Source organism: Leucoraja erinacea, unplaced genomic scaffold, assembly GCF_028641065.1.
Source record: "Leucoraja erinacea ecotype New England unplaced genomic scaffold, Leri_hhj_1 Leri_1204S, whole genome shotgun sequence".
In the NCBI taxonomy this organism is placed as follows: domain Eukaryota; kingdom Metazoa; phylum Chordata; class Chondrichthyes; order Rajiformes; family Rajidae; genus Leucoraja; species Leucoraja erinaceus.
Window position 1 is genome coordinate 4659 of NW_026575456.1, and position 25342 is coordinate 30000.

The 25342-nt window shown below is 49.4% G+C and overlaps 1 protein-coding gene across 1 annotated transcript; it reads right to left on the reverse strand.

Moving 5' to 3' along the window:
- Nucleotides 1–1984: 1984 nt before the first annotated feature.
- Nucleotides 1985–19440, reverse strand: LOC129715491 (U3 small nucleolar ribonucleoprotein protein IMP4-like). The gene is made up of 5 exons (XM_055665369.1): nt 19311–19440; nt 16832–16940; nt 11151–11234; nt 3841–3950; nt 1985–2287 (listed from the first exon to the last, which is right to left on the reverse strand). Exons 1-5 carry the CDS (start codon nt 19434–19436, stop codon nt 2000–2002), a joined length of 717 nt encoding a protein of 238 aa, XP_055521344.1. The 5' UTR covers nt 19437–19440; the 3' UTR covers nt 1985–1999.
- Between the last annotated feature and the right edge of the window lie 5902 nt (nt 19441–25342).

Genomic DNA, 25342 nt, shown 5'->3' on the forward strand with positions numbered 1-25342 from the left:
CCCTGATCCCTTTAGCCACAAGGGCCACATCTAACCCCCTCTTAAATATAGCCAATGAACTGTGTGGCCTCAACTACCTTCTGTGGCAGAGAATTCCACAGATTCACCACTCTCTGTGTGAAAAAAAAATGTTTTTCTCATCTCGGTCCTAAAAGATTTCCCCCCTTATCCTTAAACTGTGTGACCCCTTGTTCTGGACTTCCCCAACATCGGGAACAATCTTCCTGCATCTAGCCTGTCCAACCCTTAAGAATTTTGTAAATTTCTATAAGATCACCCCTCAATCTTCTAAATTCTAGCGAGTACAAGCCGAGTCTATCCAGTCTTTCTTCATATGAAAGTCCTGACATCCCAGGAATCAGTCTGGTGAACCTTCTCTGTACTCCCTCTATGGCAAGAATATCCTTCCTCAGATTAGGAGACCAAAACTGTACGCAATACTCCAGGTGTGGTCTCACCAAGACCCTGTACAACTGCAGTAGAACCTCCCTGCTCCTATACTCAAATCCTTTTGCTATGAATGCTAACATACCATTGGCTTTCTTCACTGCCTGCTGCACCTGCATGCCTGCTTTCAATGACTGGTGCCATTGAAAGGTTGAACAAGTTAGGTCTTTATTCTTTAGAGCACAGAAGGTTAAGAGGGGGACTTGATAGAGGTCTTTAAAATGATGAGAAGGATAGACAGAATTGACGTGGACAAGCTTTTTCCATTGAAAGTAGGGAAGATTCAAAACAAGAGGACTTGATTTGAGAATAAGGGACAGAAGTTTAGGGGTAACATGAGGGGGAACTTCTTTACTCAGAGAGTGGTGGCTGTGTGGAATGAGCTTCCAGTGAAGGTGGTGGAGGCAGGTTCGTTTTTATCATTTAAAAATAAATTGGATAGGTATATGGACGGGAAAGGAATGGAGGGTTATGGTCTGAGTGCAGGTAGATGGGACTAGGGGAGAGTAAGTGTTCGGCACATAGAAACATAGAAAATAGGTGCAGGAGTAGAGGCCATTCGGCCCTTCGAGCCTGCACCATTCGCCATTCAATATGATCACGGCTGATCATCCAACTCGGTATCCCGTACCTGCCTTCTCTCCATACCCCCTGATCCCTTTAGCCACAAGGGCCACATCTAACTACCTCTTAAATAGAGCCAATGAACTGTGTGGCCTCAACTACCTTCTGTGGCAGAGAATTCCACAGATTCACCACTCTAGGCACAGACTAGAAGGGCCGAGATGGCCTGTTTCCGTCCTGTAATTGTTATATGTTATATGGAACAAGCTGCCAGAAGAGGTACACACAAAAAAGCTGGAGAAACTCAGCGGGTGCAGCAGCATCTACGGAGCGAAGGAAAAAGGCAACGTTTCGGGCCGAAACCCTTCTTCAGACCAGAAGAGGTAGTTGAGGCTGGGATTATCCGAAGGTTTAAAGACTGGTCGAAAGACTGGATAGACTTGGTTTATACTCTCTAGAATTTAGGAGATTGAGAGGGGATCTTATAGAAACTTACAAAATTCTTAAGGGGTTGGACAGGCTAGATGCAGGAAGATTGTTCCCGATGTTGGGGAAGTCCAGGGCAAGGGGTCACAGCTTAAGGATAAGGGGGAAATCCTTTAAAACCGAGATGAGAAGAACTTTTTTCACACAGAGAGTGGTGAATCTCTGGAACTCTCTGCCACAGAGGGTAGTTGAGGCCACACAGTTCATTGGCTATATTTAAGAGGGAGTTAGATGTGGCCCTTGTGGCTAAGGGGATCAGGGGGTATGGAGAGAAGGCAGGTACGGGATACTGAGTTGGATGATCAGCCATGATCATATTGAATGGCGAATGGTGCTGGCTCGAAGGGCCGAATGGCCTACTCCTGCACCTAATTTCTATGTTTCTAATAACCCGTGCCTGCCTTCTCCCCATATCCCTTGACTCCACTAGCCCCTCAAGTTCTATCCAACTCTCACTTAAATCCATGCAGTGACTTGTTAAGAAACAGTTAGACACGTTATGTTAAGAAACAGTTAGACACGCAAGTGGATAGAACTGGTTTGGAGGGATATGGACTGAGTGCGGGCAGGTGGGACTTGTGTAGCTGGGACATGTGGGCTGGTGTGGGCCTGTTTCCACTCTAGGACTCGGTGTAGACGCGGGAAGCGCTGCCTGACCTGGGACTCCGCGATGTTCGTGCACGATGAGCAGGTCCGTGACGCCGTTGGCTTTGCACGCCATCACCAGCGCCTCGATGTCGTGCTTGCCCCGGTTCATTCGCTGGCTGTTCGGGAAAATCAGCTTCACCTCCTGCAACGGAACAAACGGCGAGGTCTCACAGAAACATCGGAAATAGGCCATAAGGGCCGGCAGGCCGTTGCCGGGCGGAAATTTTGTCCACGGTGATTTTTTCGGAGCCCCGCACAACTCCATACTGCTCCGGCGATCGAAGTGGGACCGGCCTCGCGAGGCCTTACGGCTCAAGCGACCACGTTAGGTCGCGCTTGCCGCATGCTGATGGGACATGGCCTTAACTCTCTTTTGAAAACATCCAGTGAATTGGCCTCCACTGCCTTCTGTGGCAGAGAATCCCACCGATTCACAAATCTCTGGGTGAAAAAGCTTTTCCACATCACAGTCCTAAATGGCTTACCCCTTATTCTTAAACTGTAACCACTGCTTCTGGACTCCCCCAACATCGGGAAAACATTTCCTGTATCCAGCCTGTCCATATATCCATATAACAATTACAGCACGGAAACAGGCCATCTCGGCCCTACAAGTCCGTGCCGACACAACTTTTTTTCCCTTAGTCCCACCTGCCTGCACTCATACCATAACCCTCCATTCCCTTCTCATCCATATGCCTATCCAATTTATTTTTAAATGATACCAATGAACCTGCCTCCACCACTTCCACTGGAAGCTCATTCCACACCGCTACCACATCCAATTTATTTTTAAATGATACCAACGAACCTGCCTCCACCACTTCCACCGGAAGCTCATTCCACACCGCTACCACTCTCTGAGTAAAGAAGTTCCCCCTCATGTTACCCCTAAACTTCTGTCCCTTAATTCTAAAGTCATGTCCTCTTGTTTGAATCTTCCTTATTCTCAAAGGGAAAAGCTTGTCCACATCAACTCTGTCTATCCCTCTCATCATTTTAAAGACCTCTATCAAGTCCCCCCTTAACCTTCTGCGCTCCAGAGAATAAAGACCTAACTTATTCAACCTTTCTCTGTAACTTAGTTGTTGAAACCCAGGCAACATTCTAGTAAATCTCCTCTGTACTCTCTCTATTTTGTTGACATCCTTCCTATAATTGGGCAGCCAAAATTGTACACCATGCTCCAGATTTGGTCTCACCAATGCCTTGTACAAATTTAACATTACATCCCAGCTTCTATACGCAATGTTTCCTCGGCTTTCTATGGCAGAGAAAGACTCCCCACATCCCTTGACTCCACTCGCCCCTAGAGCTCGATCTAACTCTCTCTTAACAGGCCAAAACTGCACACAATACTCCAGGTGTGGTCTCACTAGGGCGCTGTACAACTGCAGAAGGACCTCTATGCTCCAATACTCCACTCCTCTTGTTATGAAGGCCAACAGGCCAAAACTGCACACAATACTCCAGGTGTGGTCTCACTAGGGCCCTGTACTCCCTAGAGTGGCCTATGCTCCCTAGAGGGGCAAAGGGCTTAAGTAGAGGAAGTAGAAGAAGAGATGGTGCCTGTCCCGGCTGAGATACTCCAGCATTTTGAGTCTACCTGTAAAAGAGTAACGATGTACCTGGGTCTCTGGGGTCGCAGTGCCAAGGGGGAAGGAAGCAAGCTCTGCACGGCAACCAATCTCTCACCTTGACGAACTGTTTGAGCTTGGAGCTGGGGTCCCTGGAGGAGGTGATCATGATCTTTGGATCTTCCACTCCTGCCCACTTGTATTCATCGTCCATCTGACTGAGGACCCCTGTAAAGAGAGCGCTGCATGGATTAGAGGTTCCAGCTGGAGGGAGTACAGAGAAGGTTCACCAGACTGATACCTGGGATGGCAGGACTTGTATCTCTTGCTCCCCTCTTCCCTAAACAGCCTGAAGAACGGCTTTGACCCGAAACATTGAAACATCTATAGAACTAAAAGTCCGCTTTTGGCCCACTGCTGCGATTTCCGAGAGAACGCCGCCACCTACGGCCGTCATTTTTGGTCACCTCGCTCAGAGCCCACGTCTGCCTTCCTGGACCAGAGTATTTTTCCCATCGATGAAAAATCAGAGAGAAATTAATGTTTTTTTTAAATTTCCCCATTCTCTCTGCTGCCCCTGCTGGAGGGAGGGGGAGGGACTATAAAACCAGGAAGTGGTGTGCCTCAATCAGTCTGCAAGATGGAGGTCACTCTGAGCTCTGAATGACACTGAACAAATGTCCACACTAAGTACCCTTAATGTGGTTTGAAAAATGAAAATATGGTTAGTTTGAAGTAAAAAAGCACTGCCTGCAAATGGTTGTTTGGGGGGTTTGGGTTGAATTAAAAAGGCACTCTCTCTCCCCTCCTCTCTCACCCTATCCCTCTCTCTTTCTCTCTCTCCCCTGTCTCTCTGTTTCTCGCTCTCTCTCCCCACCTCTCCCCCTCCTCCTCCGTCCCCCCCTCTCCTCCCCCCCCCCTCTCCTCTTTTTCTCCCCTCCTCCCCCCCCCACGTCCCTCCCCTAAACCCCCCTCCCCCTTCCCTCCCCACCCCTCACCCCCCTCTCAGCACCTGTCCCACCCTACCCTCTTCCCTCCACCCCTCCCCTTCCCCTCCCTGCTCCCCCACACCCCCCTCTCAGCACCCCCTCTCTCTCTCCCCCCTCACCCACCACTCCCTCCTTCTCCCTCCTCTTCCGCCTCTCCCTCTTGCCCCTCTCTCTGTGTCTCTGTCTCTCTCTCTCTGTCTCTGCCCCTTCTCTCTCTGCCCTCACTATCTCTACCCCCCCCCCCCCTCTCTAGATGTGACTGCAAGTTGGGGGCTATTCATGAGTAGATAGGGTGGTTAAAGGAGCAAATTAATAATATTAATATAATATCAAGGGGAGTAATTAGCGTTAGTGCAGGGGGGGGGGGGGGGGGGGGGATAGTTAGTGTGTGTGACACTGCATGCCGCCTTCCCCCCCCACAACCGCACGTTGGGGGAACAGACCCAACGGGTCTGCACTTGGTCTAGTAGAAAGTATATGCAGGAGTAGGCCATTCGGCCCTTCGGCCTGCACCGCCATTCAATATGATCATCCAACTCAGTATCCCATCCCTGCCTTCTCTCCATACCCCCTGATCCCTTTAGCCACAAGGGCCACATCTAACTCCCTCTTAAATATAGCCAATGAACTGTGTGGCCTCAACTACCTTCTGTGGCAGGGAATTCCACAGATTCACCACTCCCACATCACCCATTCCTTCTCTTCAGAGAAACTGCCTGTCCCGCTGAGTTACTCTAGCTTTTCATAGAAACATAGAAACATAGAAATTAGGTGCAGGAGTAGGCCATTCGGCCCTTCGAGCCTGCACCGCCATTCAATATGATCATGGCTGATCATCCAACTCAGTAACCCGTACCTGCCTTCTCTCCATACCCCCTGATCCCCTTAGCCACAAGGGCAACATCTAACTCCCTCTTAAATATAGCCAATGAACTGGCCTCAACTACCTCTGTGGCAGAGAGTTCCAGAGATTCACCACTCTCTGCGTGAAAAAAAAAGTTCTTCTCATCTCGGTTTTTAAAGGATTTCCCCTTTATCCTTAAGCTGTGACCCTTGTCCTGGACTTCCCTAACATCGGGAACAATCTTCCTGCATCTAGCCTGTCCAAACCCCTTAAGAATTTTGTAAGTTTCTATAAGATCCCCTCTCAATCTCCTAAATTCTAGAGAGTATAAACCAAGTCTATCCAGTCTTTCTTCATAAGACAGTCCTGACATCCCAGGAATCAGTCTGGTGAACCGTCTCTGCACTCCCTCTATGGCAATAATGTCCTTCCTCAGATTTGGAGACCAAAACTGTATGCAATACTCCAGGTGTGGTCTCACCAAGACCCTGTACAACATAGAGAGAGGATTTGAGTATCGGAGCAAGGACAGGATCCTGGTGAGACCACACCTGAGTTTTGTATACAGGTTTGGTCTCCTAATTTGAGGAAGGACATTCTTGCTATTGAGGGAGTGCAGAGTAGGTTCACCAGGTTTTTCTCCCAGATGGCAGGACTAACATACGATAAAAGAATGGATCGACTGGGCTTATATTCACTGGAATTTAGAAGGATGAAAGGGGATCTCCTAGAAACATATAAAATTCTTAAACAAGATTGATCCCTGGGATGGCGGGACTGTCATATGAGGAAAGATTGAAAAGGCTAGGCTTGTATTCACTGGAGTTTAGAAGGATGAGGGGAATCTTATAGAATCATATATATAAAATTATAAAAGGACTGGACAAGCTTGATGCAGGGAAAATGTTCCCAATGTTGGGTGAGTCCAGAACCAGGGGCCACACACAGTCTTAGAATAAAGGGGAGGTCATTTAAGACTGAGGTGAGAAAAAACGTTTTCACCCAGAGAGTTGTGAATTTGTGGAATTCCCTGCCACAGAGGGCAGTGGAGGCCAAGTCACTTGATGGGTTTAGATACATAGAAACATAGAAATTAGGTGCAGGAGTAGAGGCCATTCGGCCCTTCGAGCCTGCACCATTCGCCATTCAATATGATCATGGCTGATCATCCAACTCAGTATCCCGTACCTGCCTTCTCTCCATACCCCCTGATCCCCTTAGCCACAAGGGCCACATCTAACTCCCTCTTAAATATAGCCAATGAACTGTCCTCAACTACCCTCTGTGGCAGAGAGTTCCAGAGATTCACCACTCTCTGTGTGAAAAAAGATTTAAGAGAGAGTTAGATGGAGCTCAAGGGGCTAGTGGAGTCAAGGGATATGGGGAGAAGGCAGGCACGGGTTATTGATAGGGGACGATCAGCCATGATCACAATGAATGGCGAATGGTGCTGGCTCGAAGGGCTGAAAGGCCTCCTCCTACACCTATTTTCTATGTTTCTATGATTGGACAGGTTAGATGCAGGAAAACTATTCCCCGTGATGGGGGAGTCCAGAAAACGGTTCACAGTTTAAAAATAAGCGGTGGCCCATTTAGAACTGAAATGAGGAAGAACGGTTTCACCCAGAGTTGTGAATCTGTGGAATTCTCTGCCACAGAAGGCAGTGGAGACTAATTCACTGGATGTTTTCAAGAGTGAGTTAGATATAGCTCTTCAGGCTAATGGAAACAAGGGATATGGTGAGAAAGCAGGAAAGAGGTACTGATTCTGGATGATCAGCTATGATCATATTGGTCGAAGGGTCGAATGGCCTACTTCTGCAATTATTTTCTATGTTTTCATAGAGTTATAGAGTGATATAGAAACATAGAAATTAGGTGCAGGAGTAGGCCATTCGGCCCTTCGAGCCTGCACCGCCATTCAATATGATCATGGCTGATCATCCAACTCAGTATCCCGTACCTGCCTTCTCTCCATACCCCCTGATCCCCTTAGCCACAAGGGCCACATCTAACTCCCTCTTAAATATAGCCAATGAACTGGCCTCAACTACCCTCTGTGGCAGAGAGTTCCAGAGATTCACCACTTTCTGTGTGAAAAAAGTTCTTCTCATCTCGGTTTTAAAGGATTTCCCCCTTATCCTTAAGCTGTGACCCCTTGTCCTGGACTTCCCTAACATCGGGAACAATCTTCCTGCATCTAGCCTGTCCAACCCCTTAAGAATTTTGTAAGTTTCTATAAGATCCCCTCTCAATCTTCTAAATTCTAGAGAGTATAAACCAAGTCTATCCAGTCTTTCTTCATAAGACAGTCCTGACATCCCAGGAATCAGTCTGGTGAACCGTCTCTGCACTCCCCTCTATGGCAATAATGTCCTTCCTCAGATTTGGAGACCAAAACTGTACGCAATACTCCAGGTGTGGTCTCACCAAGACCCTGTACAACTGCAGTAGAACCTCCCTGCTCCTAGACTCAAATCCTTTTGTCATATTGAATGGCTCAAAGGGTCGAATGGCCTACTTCTGCAATTATTTTCTATGTTTTCATAGTTATTGAGTGATATAGCGTTGAAACAGGCCCTTCGGCCCAACTTTCCCCCACCGGCCAACATGTCCCAGCTACAAAAGTCCCACCTGCCTGCCTTTGGTCCATGTATCTCTATAACTGTTTCTTAAACGATCGGATAGTCCCAGCCTCAACTACCCGCTTTTGGCAGCTTGTTCCATACACCCACTGTGTGAAAAAGTTGCCCCTCAGATTCCTTTTCTCCGTTACCTTGAACCTATGTCCTCTGGTCGATCCCCCCACTATTGGCAAGAGATTCTGTGCATCTACCCGATTCACCCTCAAGAATTTATCCACCCCACATAAGTACCCCTCATCCTCCTGCGATCCAAGGAATAGAGACCCAGCCGACTCAACCTCTCCCGATAGCTGACATACACCCTCTAGTCCTGGCAACATCCTCGTAAATCTTCTCTGAACCCTTTCAAGCTTGTCAATATCTTTCCTAAAACATTGTTCCCAGAACTAAACACAATCCTCACCTTTCACCCAGAGTCCCCCTAGTCCTCACCTTTCACCCCACCAGCCGTCACATACAAAAAGTAATCCTCCGTCAGTTTCGCCACCTCCAACGTGACCCCACCACTCGCCACATCTTCCCATCTCCCCCCCATATCTGCCTTCCGCAAAGACCGCTCCCTCCATAACTCCCTTGTCAATTCTTCCCTTCCCTCTCGTACCACTCCCTCCCCGGGCACGTTCCCTTGCAACCGCAAGAGATGCAACACTTGTCCCTTTACCTCCCCCCTCTCGACTCCGTTCAAGGACCCAAGCAGTCGTTCCAGGTGCGACAGAGATTCACCTGTATCTCCTCCAACCTCATCTATTGCGTCCGCTGCTCTAGATGTCAGCAGATCTATATCGGTGAGACCAAGTGGAGGTTGGGCGATCGTTTCGCCGAACACCTCCGCTCGGTCGGCAATAACCAAGCTGACCTCCCGGTGGCTCAGCGCTTCAACTCCCCCTCCCACTCCGTCTCCGACCTCTCTGTCCTGGGTCTCCTCCATGGCCACAGCGAGCAGCACCGGAAATTGGAGGAACAGCACCTCATATTCCGTTTGGGGAGTCTGCACCCCGGGGGCATGAACATCGAATTCTCCCAATTTTGTTAGCCCTTGCTGTCTCCTCCCCTTCCTCAGTCCCCCTGCTGTCTCCTCCCATCCCCCAGCCTTCGGGCTCCTCCTCCTTTTTCCTTTCTTGTCCCCGCCCCCGATCAGTCTGAAGAAGGGTTTCGGCCCGAAACGTTGCCTATTTCCATCGCTCCATAGATGCTGCTGCACCCGCTGAGTTTCTCCAGGCTTTTTGTGTACCTTCGATTCTCCAGCATCTGCAGTTCCTTCTTAAACACAATACTCTAAATGCTGTCCCACCAACTGCAATATGACTTCCCAACTTCTATACTCAATACTCTGACTGATGAAGGCCAATGTTCCAAAAGCCTTTTCACATAGAGACATAGAAAATAGGTGCAGGAGTAGAGGCCATTCGGCCCTTCGAGCCTGCACCATTCGCCATTCAATATGATCATGGCTGATCATCCAACTCAGTATCCTGTACCTGCCTTCTCTCGATACCCCCTGATCCCTTTAGCCACAAGGGCCACATCTAACTCCCTCTTAAATATAGCCAATGAACTGGCCTCAACTACCTTCTGTGGCAGAGAGTTCCAGAGATTCACCACTCTCTGTATGAAAAAAAATATTCTCATCTCGGTCCTAAAAGATTTCCCATTTATCCCTTAAACTGTGACCCCTTGTTCTGGACTTCCCCAACATCGGGAACAATCTTCCTGCATCTAGCCTGTCCAACCCCTTAAGAATTTTGTAAGTTTCTATAAGATCCCCCCTCAATCTTCAAAATTCTAGCGAGTACAAGCCGAGACTATCCAGTCTTTCTTCATATGAAAGTCCTGCCATCCCAGGAATCAGTCTGGTGGTGTATGGTATATATTATGGTATATGGACACACCTATCTGTTTTTTAAGTAAATGCCTACTATGTTCTGTGTGCTGAAGCAATGCAAGAATTTCATTGTCCTATACAGGGACACATGACAATAAACTCACTTGACTTGACTTGGTGAACCTACTCTGTACCCCCCTCACTCTTCTAAATTCTAGCGAGTACAAGCCGAGTCTATCCAGTCTTTCTTCATATGAAAGTCCTGACATCCCAGGAATCAGTCTGGTGAACCTTCTCTGTACTCCCTCTATGGCAAGAATGTCTTTCCTCAGATTAGGAGACCAAAACTGTACGCAATCCTCCAGGTGTGGTCTCACCAAGACCCTGTACAACTGCAGTAGAACCTCCCTGCTCCTAGACTCAAATCCTTTTGCTGTGAAGAATGTCTTTCCTCAGATTAGGAGACCAAAACTGTACGCAATCCTCCAGGTGTGGTCTCACCAAGACCCTGTACAACTGCAGTAGAACCTGCTCCTATACTCAAATCCTTTTGCTATGAAAGCTAACATACCATTCGCTTTCTTCACTGCCTGCTGCACCTGCATGCCTACTTTCAATGTTTAAGAAGGAACTGCAGATGCTGGAGAATCGAAGGTACACAAAAAAGCTGGAGAAACTCAGCGGGTGCAGCAGCATCTATAGAGCGAAGGAAATAGGCAACGTTTCAGACTGAAGAAGGGTTTCGGCCCGAAACGTTGCCTATTTCCTTCGCTCTATAGATGCTGCTGCACCCGCTGAGTTTCTCCAGCTTTTTTGTGTAACCTGCCTACTTTCAATGACTGGTGTACCATGACACCCAGGTCTCGTTGCATCTCCCCTTTTCCTAATCGGCCACCATTCAGATAACACCTTATCTACCTGCGATTCAACCTTCAAGGAACCATGCACCTGCACTCCCATATCCCTCTGCTCAGCAAGACTCCCCAGAGGCCTACCATTCAGTGTGTAGGTCTTGCCCTCCTTAGACGTCCCAAAACCCAACACCTTTTTTGTGCTCATCATATGTTAACCCACTGGTTCCTGGGATCATTCATTCGTCACCCCGGTCAGAAGGGAACTTGTCCTCACCCTCTCCTCCTTGGTCATCATACTCGATCGCCTTCTGCAACTCCAGGGCCTCACGCCGTAGTTCCGTGGGAATCAGTTTGTTGTCTGCAACAGAGAGAGATAGGAAAACACAAGGTCACCATTTAGAAACATAGAAACATAGAAATTAGGTGCAGGAGTAGGCCATTCGGCCCTTCGAGCCTGCACCATTCGCCATTCAATATGATCATGGCTGATCATCCAACTCAGTATCCCGTACCTGCCTTCTCTCCATACCCCCTGATCCCCTTAGCCACAAGGGCCACATCTAACTCCCTCTTAAATATAGCCAATGAACTGTGGCCTCAACTACCCTCTGTGGCAGAGAGTTCCAGAGATTCACCACTCTCTGCGTGAAAAAAGTTCTTCTCATCTCGGTTTTAAAGGATTTCCCCTTTATCCTTAAGCTGTGACCCCTTGTCCTGGACTTCCCCAACATCGGGAACAATCTTCCTGCATCTAGCCTGTCCAACCCCTTAAGAATTTTGTAAGTTTCTATAAGATCCCCTCTCAATCTTCTAAATTCTAGAGAGTATAAACCAAGTCTATCCAGTCTTTCTTCATAAGACAGTCCTGACATCACAGGAATCAGTCTGGTGAACCGTCTCTGCACTCCCTCTATGGCAATAATGTCCTTCCTCAGATTTGGAGACCAAAACTGTACGCAATACTCCAGGTGTGGTCTCACCAAGACCCTGTACAACCGCAGTAGAACCTCTCTGCTCCTATACTCAAATCCTTTTGCAATGAAAGCTAACATACCATTCGCTTTCTTCACTGCCTGCTGCACCTGCATGCCTACCTTCAATGACTGGTGTACCATGACACCCAGGTCTCGCTGCATCTCCCCCTTTCCCAATCGGCCACCATTTAGATAATAGTCTGGCTGATCAGACTCTTCGGATAATTTGAAGGGAAACATCCGAAATCTCATTCGCCTCCTGAACTGGTAGAAGTGGAGGATTAAATAAAGGCACAACTTGGATTTGGACTTGGATTTCTGCTGACATGATGCACTGAATACTACTACACCCGCCTGGAAAAGATAAAGAAAATGTATTTCTTCAACTGTCCTGGGCCTGGGATCCCTTGTTGGGGACCCGCGAGGGGAAGAGCTCCGACCGCCAACTTTTACCACCGGCGCGGCGTAGACTTGCCATCTGGAGCGGGGTCCCTCGTCGGGGACCCCTGGAGGGGAGCTTCCGATAGACTCGGCTTGTACTCGCTAGAATTTAGAAGATTGAGCGGGGGGGGGGGGGGGGGGGTCTTATGGAAACTTACAAAATTCTTAAGGGGTTGGACAGTCTAGATGCAGGAAGATTGTTCCCGATGTTGGGGAAGTCCAGAACAAGGGGTCACACAGTTTAAGGATAAGGGGGAAATCTTTTAGGACTGAGATGAGAAAAACATTTTTTTTCACACACAGAGTGGTGAATCTGTGGAATTCTCTGCCACAGAAGTTGAGGCCACAGTTCATTGTCTATATTTAAGAGGGAGTTAGATGTGGCTAAAGGGATCAGGGGGTATGGAGAGAAGGCAGGTACAGGATACTGAGTTGGATGATCAGCCATGATCATATTGAATGGCGAATGGTGCAGGCTCGAAGGGCCGAATGGCCTACTCCTGCACCTAATTTCTATGTTTCTATGTTTCATTGTAACGTCTGATCCAATAGTGAAAGTCCCGGATAGAGTGGATGTGGAGAGGATGTTTCCACTGGTGGGAGAGTCTAGGACCAGGGATCACAGCCTCAGAATTAAAGGGCGCTCTTTTAGAAAGGAGATGAGGAGGAACTTATTTAGCCAGAGAGTAGTTAATCTGTGGAACTCGTTCCCACAGAGGGCTGTGGAGGCCAAGTCAGTGGATATTTTTAAGGCAGAGATACATAAATTCTTGATTAGAACGGGTGTCAGGGGTTAGAAACATAGAAAATAGGTGCAGGAGGAGGCCATTCGGCCCTTCGAGCCTGCACTGCCATTTATTCTGCCACAGAGGGTAGTTGAGGCCAGTTCATTGGCTATATTTAAGAGGGAGTTAGATGTGGCCCTTGTGGCTAAGGGGATCAGGGGGTATGGAGAGAAGGCAGGTATGGGATACTGAGTTGGATGATCAGCCATGATCATATTGAATGGCGGTGCTGGCTCGAAGGGCCGAATGGCCTCTACTCCTGCACCTATTTTCTATGTTTCTATTGTGATCATGGCTGATCATCCCCTATCAATAATGAAGAAAAAATATATATTTTACTGAGTTGGATGATCAGCCATGATCACATTGAATGGCGGTGCTGGCTCGATGGGCCGAATGGCCTACTCCTGCACCTATTTCCTACGTTTCTAATAACCCGTGCCTGCCTTCTCCCCATATCCCTTGACTCCACTAGCCCCTAGTGCTCTATCTAACTCTCTCTTAAATCCATCCAGTGAATGGATTGGCCTCCACTGCCCTCTGTGGCAGGGAATTCCACAAATCCACAACTCTCTGGGTGAAAAAGTTTTATCTCACCTCAGTCTTAAATGACCTCCCCTTCATTCTAAGACTGTGTGTGGCCCCTGGTTCTGGGCTCGCCCAACATTGGGAACATTTTTCCTGCATCTAGCTTGTCCACAGTCCTTTTATAATTTTATATGTTTCTACAAGATCCATCCCCCCCCCCCCTCCCCTCCCACTCATCCTTCTAAACTCCAGTGAATACAAGCCTAGTCTTTTCAATCTTTCTTCATATGACAGTCCCGCCATCCCAGGGATTGATGTCGTGAACCTACGCTGCACTGCCTCAATCACAAGCGTAGGTTCACTCTGACCATGGAGGAGGCACAGAACCCCCCCCCCTCCCTCCTCCCTCCTCATCCTTCTAAACTCCAGCGAACACATGCCTAGTCTTTTCCATCTTTTATGAAAGGATTATGAAAAGGTTACGGGGAGAAGGCAAGAAAATGGGATTAGGGGGCAGAGAACAGCCATGATTGAATGGCAGAGTGGTCCCGATGGGCCAAATGGCCTAATTCTACTCCTATAACATGTGATTTTGTTATTTATTATTATTGTGTATGACTGCAGGCAGGGAGATGGAGAGGGAGAGAGGTGAGGAGAGGGAGATGGAGAGAGGGATGGGGGAGATAGTTGTGGCCCTTGTGATCCATACCCCCTGAACCCCTTAGCCACAAGGGCCACATCCAACTCCCTCTTAAATATAGCCAATGAACTGTGGCCTCAACTACCCTCTGTGGCAGAGAGTTCCAGAGATTCACCACTCTCTGTGTGAAAAAAGTTCTTCTCATCTCAGTTTTAAACATAGAAACATAGAAACATAGAAATTAGGTGAAGGAGTAGGCCATTCGGCCCTTCGAGCCTGCACCATTCGCCATTCAATATGATCATGGCTGATCATCCAACTCAGTATCCCGTACCGGCCTTCTCTCCATACCCCCTGATCCCCTTAGCCACAAGGGCCACATCTAACTCCCTCTTAAATATAGCCAATGAACTGTGGCCTCGACTACATTCTGTGGCAGAGAGTTCCAGAGATTCACCACTCTCTGTGTGAAAAAAGTTCTCCTCATCTCGGTTTTAAAGGATTTCCCCCTTATCTTTAAGCTGTGACCCCTTGTCCTGGACTTCCCCAACATCGGGAACAATCTTCCTGCATCTAGCCTGTCCAACCCCTTAAGAATGTTGTAAGTTTCTATAAGATCCCCTCTCAATCTCCTAAATTCTAGAGAGTACAAACCAAGTCTATCCAGTCTTTCTTCATAAGACAGTCCTGACAGAGATCATTGTAGACTTCAGGAAGTCCAGAGGTGGCACGCACACCCCCATCCACATTAACGGGACGGAGGTGGAACGTGTTTCTAGCTTCAGGTTCCTGGGAGTCAACATCTCCGATGACCTCTCTTGGACCCACAATACCTCTACTCTGATCAAGAAGGCTCATCAGCGTGTCTTCTTCCTGAGGAGACTGAAGAAGGTCCATCTGTCTCCTCAGATCCTGGTGATAGTTGTGGGGGAGGGGGAAGAGTGTGCAGGGGGAGAGGGGGGGGGGGAGAGAGAGGGGGGGAGGGGGAGGAGAGAGAGGGGAGAGAGTGGGGAGAGAGAAATGGAAGAGTGTGTAGGGAGGGAGGGGTAGAGGGGTAGGGGGAGTGGTGGAAGAGAGACAGAGGGGTAGGGGGTGAGAGGGGAGGGAGGGGGAAGGGAGGGGGTGGGGTAAGTGGGAGAGAAGTGGAAGAGCGGGGAGGGAGAGGTAGGGGAGAGGTGGAAGATGGACAGAGGGGTAGGGGAAGAAGGCTCATCAGCGTCTCTTCTTCCTGAGGAGACTGAAGAAGGTCCATCTGTCTCCTCAGATCCTGGTGAACTTCTACCGCTGCACCATCGAGAGCATCCTTACCAACTGCATCACAGTATGGTATGGCAACTGCTCTGTCTCCGACCGGAAGGCATTGCAGAGGGTGGTGAAAATTGCCCAACGCATCACCGGTTCCTCGCTCCCCTCCATTGAGTCTGTCCAAAGCAAGCGCTGTCTGCGGAGGGCGCTCAGCATCGCCAAGGACTGCTCTCACCCCAACCATGGACTGTTTACCCTCCTACCATCCGGGAGGCGCTACAGGTCTCTCCGTTGCCGAACCAGCAGGTCGAGGAACAGCTTCTTTCCGGCGGCTGTCACTCTACTCAACAACGTACCTCGGTGACTGCCAATCACCACCCCCCCCCTGGACACTTATTATTTTTTTATACAAATCGTTTGCTATGTCGCTCTTCAAGGGAGATGCTAAATGCATTTCGTTGTCTCTGTACTGTACACTGACAATGACAATTAAAATTGAATCTGAATCTGAATCTGAATCTGAATCTGAATCTGAAGAGGAGACAAAGGGGAGACACCTCTATTCGCTACAAAACAGAGTGGGCATTACAGCAAGAAGAGGGGGGAACAGGAGGGAACAGGTAGTATTAGCAAGATTGAGGATAGGACACACTCACCTGAACAGCACATTAAAAATATTGGGAAAACACCTTACTGGGCTGTGTGAGGAATGCCATCAGCCGGAAACAGTTCAGCATGCCCTAGTTGCATGTAGGAGGTATGAGACAGAAAGAGGATTTATGACCAGTGAAATTATGAAAATTGGATTGACAGAAATATCAGTAAAGAACATTCTAGAGTGTGGAGGGAAAGGAAAAGGAGTAAATGTGTTGTTTGATTTCTCGAGGGCCTCTGGCCTTATAAAAAGGATCTAATGTAAAGACATGAGTACTGTGGAATGAAGCCAGAAGGTGGCAGCAATGCAACATTGCGGATGCCGGCTGCCGTAAAACTCCAAAGAAGAAGAAGAAGCAGAAGAGGAAGAGGGAGAGAGGTGAGGAGAGGGGTGAGGAGAGGGGAGGAGAGAGGGGAGGGGGAGAGAGGTGTAGGGGAGGGGGGAGATAGGGTACCATCATGAGGCACCACCTCCAGTTTAAATTCCATTTGGAATATTTATGAGGACCAAGTATATTTATAATGACGAATTGTAATGTTTATGTTGGCCTAAAATAGGACACCTTGATAGTGTCTTCTGTGATGTTCAATGGAAAGACTCTGAACTCTTGAAGAAACTTGTGTGAACCTGAAACTTGTGTGAAACTTTTTCCACAACTAAAATGAAGAACACAGGAGGTCAACTCACCGTCCAGGGCAGATCGCAGCTTCAGTTTCTTATCCTCGATGCTGCGTAGCTTGTCCTCCTGGGCTTTGCGGTACAAATACTCCCTCCGAAGTCGTGCCTGTCGACGCAACTGAACAGGGCGAGAGCAAAAGGATTTGAGTATAGGAGCAGGGAGGTTCTACTGCAGTTGTACAGGGCCTTGGTGAGACCACACCTGGAGTATTGCGTACAGTTTTGGTCTCCTAATCTGAGGAAAGACATTCTTTACAGCAAAAGGATTTGAGTCTAGGAGCAGGGAGGTTCTACTGCAGTTGTACAGGGTCTTGGTGAGACCACACCTGGAGTATTGCGTACAGTTTTGGTCTCCAAATCTGAGGAAAGACATTCTTGCCGTAGAGGGAGTACAGAGAAAGGTTCACCAGACTGATTCCTGGGATGGCAGGACTTTCGTATGAAGAAAGACTGGATAGACTCGGCTTGTACTCGCTAGAATTCAATTCAATTCAATTCAATTTTAATGTCATTGCACAGATACAAGTATGGGTACACCGAAATGCAGTTTAGCATCAGTCCGTAGTAATAGTGCAATATAGAAATAAAAATACAGAATAAGCAAACAATGTGGACGGAGAGACTGGACAAATCTATCGGCTGGACTCCGAGTTCAGCAATGTGATAGTGTTGTTGTAGAAGCTGTTCCTCATCCTACTAGTACAAGACCTGAGGCTCCTGTGCCGCCTCCCTGATGGGAGGAGGGCAAACAATTCATGGTTGGGGTGTGAGGGGTCTTTGATGATCTTCCCGGCCCGTCTCAGACATCGTTTTCGGTGGAGGGCATCCATGGCAGGGAGCAGGGCACCGATGATGTACTGAGCGGTTTTCGAACGGCCGAATTGTCTATTGTCTATAGACATTCGTGCCATAGAGGGAGTACAGAGAAGGTTCACCAGACTGATTCCTGGGATGTCAGGACTTTATCATATGAAGAAAGACTGGATAGACTCGGCTTGTATTCGCTAGAATTTAGAAGATTGAGGGGGGGATCTTATAGAAACTTACAAAAAGCTACATTCATCGACTTTTTGGAATTATGTGATGCAGCGGTACCGTAAAGATTGCTGATTTCAGTTCATGACGTGGATAGATCTACATCTCCGAATACAGATTTGAAAAATTCTCTTTTAAGGGGCCTTCTCTTCTATTTCTACTTTCCACTTTCTCTCTTCCTTTTTTATTTTTTATATACTCTTTACGTTTTTCTACTCTCTACCATCTATTTTTCCACTTTTTCCTCTTTCTATTGTTTTCTTTTTCTTGTCCTGCTTACTTCAGATTCAGATTCAATTTTAATTGTCATTGTCAGTGTACAGTACAGAGACAACGAAATGCATTTGTAGAAGCTTCCTTCTTATAACATTAAACTAGAGGTTGTACATAGAATGGATTACGGTATTACATAGTTGGCACCTAAAATTAGGTTCCACTGTACTGTTTTGTGCTGTATTAACTTCTAATAAAATAAACAACAACAAAAAACAAAAAACAACAGAAAAAAAGAAACTTACAAAATTCTTAAGGGGTCGTGGACAGGCTAGATGCAGGAAGATTGTTCCCGATGTTGGGGAAGTCCAGGACAAGGGGCCACACACACACACACACAGTTTAAGGATAAGGGGGAAATCTTTTAGGACTGAGATGAGATGAGAAAAACATTTTTTTTCCCCACCAAGAGAGCGGTGAATCTGTGGAATTCTCTGCCACAGAAGGCAATTAGAAACATAGATACATAGAAATTAGGTGCAGGAGTAGAGGCCATTCGGCCCTTCGAGCCTGCACCGCCATTCAATATGATCATGGCTGATCATCCAACTCAGTATCCCATCCCTGCCTTCTCTCCATACCCCCTGATCCCCTTAGCCACAAGGGCCACATCTAAAATCATTTGAGGTTTAAATGATTAGAAGGTTAAAATTATTGTACTCGCTAGAATTTAGAAGATTGAGGGGGGATCTTATAGAAACTTACAAAATTCTTAAGGGATTGTGGACAGGCTAGATGCAGGCAGATTGTTCCCGATGTTGGGGAAGTCCAGGACAAGGGGCCACACACACACAGTTTAAGGATAAGGGGGAAATCCTTTAAAACCGAGATGAGAAGAACATTTTTCACACAGAGAGTGGTGAACCTCTGGAACTCTCTGCCACAGAGGGTAGTCGAGGCCACAGTTCATTGGCTATATTTAAGAGGGAGTTAGATGTGGCCCTTGTGGCTAAAGGGATCAGGGGGTATGGAGAGAAGGCAGGTACGGGATACTGAGTTGGATGATCAGGCGTGATCATATTGAATGGCGAATGGTGCAGGCTCGAAGGGCCGAATGGCCTCTACTCCTGCACCTATTGTCTATGTTTCTATGTCTCTCCACTCTCCCTCTCTTTCTCCCCCTCTCCCCTCTCCCCCTCTCCTCTCCCTCTCTCTCCCTCTCCCCCTCTCCCCCACTCACCATGCCTGTCTCCCTGTGTCCACACACCGCGCTCCTTAGGCCAAGGCCGCCCTCCCTCAATGGCTGCCACCGCGCGCCCAACTGCCGGGGCGGAGACGTTGATTGGTTCCCCCGCACGTCCATCATGTCCGGGGGCGGGACATTGTAGGCAGCTAGCTCGTCTATTGGTTGGATCACACGTCACTCACGTCCGGGGGCGGGACATTGTGGGCAACTAGCTCGTCTATTGGTTCCCCCGCACGTCCATCATGTCCAGGGGCGGGACAATGTAGGCAGCGAGCTCGTCTATTGGTTCCCCCGCACGTCCATCATGTCCAGGGGCGGGACAATGTAGGCAGCGAGCTCGTCTATCGGTTCCACCGCACGTCGGTCAACCCTGTGGGGGCAGAGAAGGCGCTGATTGGATCAGTCAAGGGCCGGAGGCGGGACACCACAGACAGGGCAATCACCGATTGGTTTAGCCACACGTCCGTCAGTCCAGTGGGCGGCACTCTACAGCTAAATCAATCACCGATTGGTTCAGCCACACGTCCGTCATTACCGGAGGCGGGACTTTACAGCGTGGGGACAAGTCTGTTGGTTCAGCCTCCTCTACGTCACGGCTGTGGGCGGAACCGCATTGTCAGGTAATGAGGGGCTGATTGGTTCAATCACCCGTCCGTCAGGATCGGAGGCGGGGACTATTCCAGCTGCGAATTCGCTGATTGGTTCAGCTCCACGTCTGTCATGACTCGAGGCGCTCTCATTGGTTCAGCCCGGGCCTGAGGCGGGTTCATGTGGGCAAAGGAACTCAGATCCAGATTCAGATCCAGATTCAGATCCAGATTCAGATCCAGATTCAGATCCAGATTCAGATCCAGATTCAGATCCAGATTCAACTTTAATTGTCATTGTCAGTGTACAGCAAAGATCTGCTATAAGATCTTTGGTGTACAGTATAGAGACAACGAAATGCAGTTAGCTGGATTCACAGCTTTCTCTGGAACAGGCAACAGAGGGTGAGGATCAACAATAACACATCCTCCCCTCTGTTCCTCAGTACAGGCACACCCCAAGGCTGTGTTCTTTCACCCTGGCTATTCTCCCTTTACACAAACCAGCTCACATCCCACCACAGCTCCGTCAACCTGTACAAGTACGCGGACGACTCAACCATCATTGGATTCATCACCAACAACCAAGAAACTGAATACCGTGCACAGGTCCACCATGCAGTGACCTGGTGTACAGACCATGATCTCTTACTCAACTCATCAAAAACAAAATAACTCATCATCGACCCAAGACGCCAGCCATCCCCCAAAACTCCTGTGCTCATTAAAGGTGAATCCATCTCCATCACTGACACATTCAAACTCCTTGCAACCCACATCAGCAACAACCTCAAATGGAGGACAAACGCAGACCACATCTATGGAAAAGCCCAGCAAAGACTTTTCCATCTCCGACAGCTCAGGAAGTTCAGAGCAAGGTCTCATCTCATGCTCCGCTTCTATACAGCCATCATCGAAAGCATCCTCACTTCATCCATCACAGTCTGGTTCGGCAGTCTCGACTCACTCTCCCGGAAGAAATTACAGCGCATCATCAACAGAGCATCTAAAATTATTGGCTTACCCCTACCATCCCTTGAATCACTTTACCACAAACGGACATTACACAGAGCCCGCAAGATCATCTCTGATCCTACTCACCCTGCACACTTTCAGCTACTGCCCTCTGGGAGGCGCTACAGGACAATTGCCTCAAAAACAAACCGCTTTAAAAACAGTTTCATTCCCACTGCAATTAACATTTTAAACTCTGTACGGTGAGGAATAACAATAAGCATGGCCCTTATGTATTATGTAATGCGTCTGTTTGTATGTATATCTATGCTATATGTTTAATGTTTGATGAAATGTTGGAACCTGTACCGAGCTGTACTGATAACAAATTCCACCAGCCTGGCTGTGTGGTCATTAAAATACAATACAATCTCCCTGGAAGAGCGATATAGAATATGATTTCAATAAATGAATCTATTTACATGTATACAGTCATAGTGTTTTTCCTGTGGGAGGAGTGTCCGGGGGGGGGGGGGGGGGGGGGATTGGCAGTCACCGAGGTACAGTGTTGAGTAGTGTAACAGCCGCAGGGAAGAAGCTGTTCCTCGACCTGCTGGTTCGGCAACGGAGAGACCTGTAGCGCCTCCCGGATGGTAGGAGGGTAAACAGTCCATGGTTGGGGTGGGAGCAGTCCCTGGCGATGCTGAGCGCCCTTCGCAGACAACGCTTGCTTTGGGCAGACTCAATGGAGGGGAGTGAGGAACCGGTGATGCGTTTGGCAATTTTCATCACCCTCTGCAATGCCTTCCGGTCGGAGACAGAGCAGTTGCCGTACCATACTGTGATGCAGTTGGTAAGGATGCTCTCGATGGTGCAGCGGTAGAAGTTCGCCAGGATCTGAGGAGACAGGTGGACCTTCTTCAGTCTCCTCAGGAAGAAGAGACGCTGGTGAGCCTTCTTGATCAGAGTAGAGGTATTGTGGGTCCAAGAGAGGTCATCGGAGATGTTGACTCCCAGGAACCTGAAGCTGGAAACACGTTCCACCTCCGTCCTGTTGATGTGGATGGGGGTTGCGTGCCACCCCTATTGGTTGACAGACACGTCCGTCCTGGCTGGAGGCGGGACTATGTGGACAGATCACTCGTCTATTGGTTTATCTGCACGTCAGTCATGGCTGTAGGCGGTAGTGGGGGGGGGGAGGGGCCATGTGGGAAAGGAACTCGTGTCTCAGAAGGAACTGCAGATGCTGGAAAATCGAAGGTGGACAAAAAATGCTGGAAAAACTCAGCGGGTGCAGCAGCATCTCTGTGGAGCGAAGGAAATAGGCAACGTTTCGGGCCGAAACCCTTCTTCAGACTGATGGGGGGTGTGAAAAGAACGGAAAAAGGAGGAGGAGGAGCCCGAGGGCTGAGGTAGGAAGGGGAGGAGACAGCAAGGGCTAACAAAATTGGGAGAATTCAATGTTCATGCCGGCAGGATGCAGACTCCCCAGGCGGAATATGAGGTGCTGTTCCTCCAATTTCCGGTGTTGCTCGCTCTGGCCACGGAGGAGACCCAGGACAGAGAGGTCGGATACGGAATGGGAGGGGGAGTTGAAGTGCTGAGCCACCGGGTTGAAGTCGGGTTGGTTAATGCGGACCGAGCGGAGGTGTTCGGCGAAACGATCGCCTAACCTCCGCTTGGTCTCACCGATGTAGACCAGCTGACATCTAGAGCAGCGGATGCAGTAGATGAGGTTGGAGGAGATACAGGTGAACCTCTGTCGCACCTGGAATGACTGCTTGGGTCCTTGAATGGAGTCGAGGGGGGAGGTAAAGGGACAAATGTCGCATCTCTATTTTGGTGTTGCTCGTTCTTCACTGGCTCGTCTCCAGTTGGTTCAGAATGCTGCTGCTCGCCTTTTAACAGGGACTCGAAAGAGGGAGCACATATCGCCAATTCTGGCCTCCCTCCACTGGCTCCCGGTGCACTTTCGGGTTCATTTTAAGATACTGTTATTTGTTTTTAAATCTCTGAATGGGCTCGCCCCGCCTTACCTCTCTGAGCTGCTCCACCCATACGCTCCTGCCCGGTCCCTCAGGTCAGCTGGTCACCTGCTCCTGGAGGTACCGAGGTCTAGTCGGAGGCTCAGAGGGGATAGAGCCTTCTCTGTTGCTGCTCCGGCACTCTGGAACACCCTGCCGTTGCACATCAGACAGGCCCCCTCACTGTCCATCTTCAAATCCAGTGTTAAAACACATTTGTACTCCCTGGCTTTTGACCATGCCTGAGGCTTTGCTTCTGTTTGTGGTGTTTTTGATGTTTCTTTATTTTACACGTCTTTTCCTACTATTTCTTTTGATTGTTATTTTTGGTGTGTATTAACTTTTTTGTCAATGATTAGTGATGTACAGCACTTTGTTGCAGCTATGTTTGTTTTTAAAGTGCTCTATAAATAAAATTATTATTGTTATTATTATTATCTCTGGCGGTTGCAACTGAAAGTGCCCGGGGAGGGGGTGGTACGGGAGGGAAGGGGAGAATTGACAAGGGAGTTACGGAGGGAGCGGTCTTTGCGGAAGTCAGACAGGAGTGGAGATGGGAGGATGTGGCGAGTGGTGGGGTCACGTTGGAGGTGCCGAAACTGACGGAGGATTACATGTTGTATGTGACGGCTGGTGGGGTGAAAGGTGAGCACTAGGGGGACTGACACGTCCATCCTGGCCGGAGGCGGGACAAGGTGGTCAGATCCCTCGTCTATTGGTTTAACCGAACGTCAGTCATGGCTGTAGGCGGGACTGTGGAGACAGTCAGGGCGGGGCATGTGAGAAACCTGATTGGCTACATCCCACGTCAATCATGTCCGGAGGCGGGCCTAGAAAGTTTGGGAAGGCGGTGATTGGTTCAGCGATCATGAGCCTACCGATAGAAACCTCACCGATTGGTTGAACGACACGTCCGTCAGGCCCGAAGGCGGGACCTTCCCGGCTGGGAACCCGCCTATTGGTTCAGCTTCACGTACGTCACGGCTGTAGGCGGGACCCTGCCGTCAGGACACGGTCTGAATGGTTCAGTCACATGTCCGTCAGGACCGTTCCAGCTGGGAACTCGCTGATTGGTCAATCTCACGTCCGTCATTTCAAGGACGGCGCCGATTGGTTCCCTTGGGGCCGGAGGCGGGATCCCACGGACAGGGAACTCACCGATTGGTTCCACCACACGTCCGTCATGGTCCAGCCGCACGTCACTAATAGATGCAGGCCGGACATCGGGGCTGCGAAGGCGCTGATTGGTCAACATTGGGCCGGAGGCGGGATCGTAAAGGACAGGGAACTCGTTTATTGGTTCAACCGCACGTACGTCACAGTGGTAGGCGGGAGGTGGATAGACAACTCATTGATTGGTTCCTACACACGTCCGTCACGGTTGGGGGCGTGATCCTTCCAGCTGATTGGATGATCTTCATGTCAGTCAGTTCCGGAGGCGGGATCGTACAGGACAGGGAGTTCGCCGATTGGCTCAACCGCACGTACGTCACAGTGGTAGGCGTTGGCCATGTGGGCTGTAGACAACTCATTGATTGGTTCAGTCACACGTCCGTCGTAGCTGGAGGCGTGATCCTCCCAGCTGATTGGATGAACCTCACGTCAGTCAGTTCCGGAGGCGGGATCGTGAAGGCACAGGAGACACTGATTGGTTAACTCGGGGGTCGGAGGCGGGATCGTACAGGACAGGGAGTTCGTCGATTGGTTCAACCGAACGTACGTCACAGTGGGAGGCGCGGGGTGGAGTAGCGTTGTGGGTAGGGAACTCGTTGATTGGTTCGGTCACACGTCCGTCGTGGCTGGAGGCGTGATCCTGCCAGCTGATTGGATGAACCTCACGTCAGTCAGCTCCGGAGGCGGGATCGTGAGGGGCACGGGAGGCGCTGATTGGTGAACTCAGGGTCGGAGGCGGGATCGTACAGAACAGGGAGTTCGCCGATTGGCTCAACCGCACGTACGTCACAGTGGGAGGCGGGGGTGGAGTATCGTTGTGGGTAGAGAGCACGTTGATTGGTTCGGTCACACGTCCGTCACGGCTGGAGGCGGCTGATTGGACGCGCCTCACGTCAGTCAGGTCCGGAGGCGGGATCATGAAGGGCACGGGAGGCGCCGATTGGTCAACTCGGGGTCGGAGGCGGGATCGCAAAGGACAGGGAGTTCGCCGATTGGCTCAACCGCACTTACGTCACAGTGGGAGGCGGGGGGTTGGAGTATCGTTGGGGGTAGAGAGCACGTTGATTGGTTCGGTCACACGTCCGTCAGGTTTGGAGGCGGCTGATTGGATGAACCTCACGCCAGTCAGGTCCGGAGGCGGGAACGTGAAGGGCACAGGAGGCGCCGATTGGTGAACTCGGGGTCGGAGGCGGGATCGTAAAGGACAGGCAGTTCGCCGATTGGCTCAACCGCACGTACGTCACAGTGGCAGGCGGGGGTGGAGTATCGTTGTGGGTAGAGAGCACGT

Coding starts and splice junctions, on each gene's coding strand:
- LOC129715491 (XM_055665369.1), bottom strand. CDS start 19,436: ATGATGGACGTGCGGGGGAACCAATCAACGTCTCCGCCCCGGCAGTTG. Junction 16,941..19,310: donor GACACAGGGAGACAGGCATG/GTGAGTGGGGGA, acceptor CGCCCTGTTCAG/TTGCGTCGACAGGCACGACT. Junction 3,951..11,150: donor TGATGACCAAGGAGGAGAGG/GTGAGGACAAGT, acceptor CTCTCTTTACAG/GGGTCCTCAGTCAGATGGAC.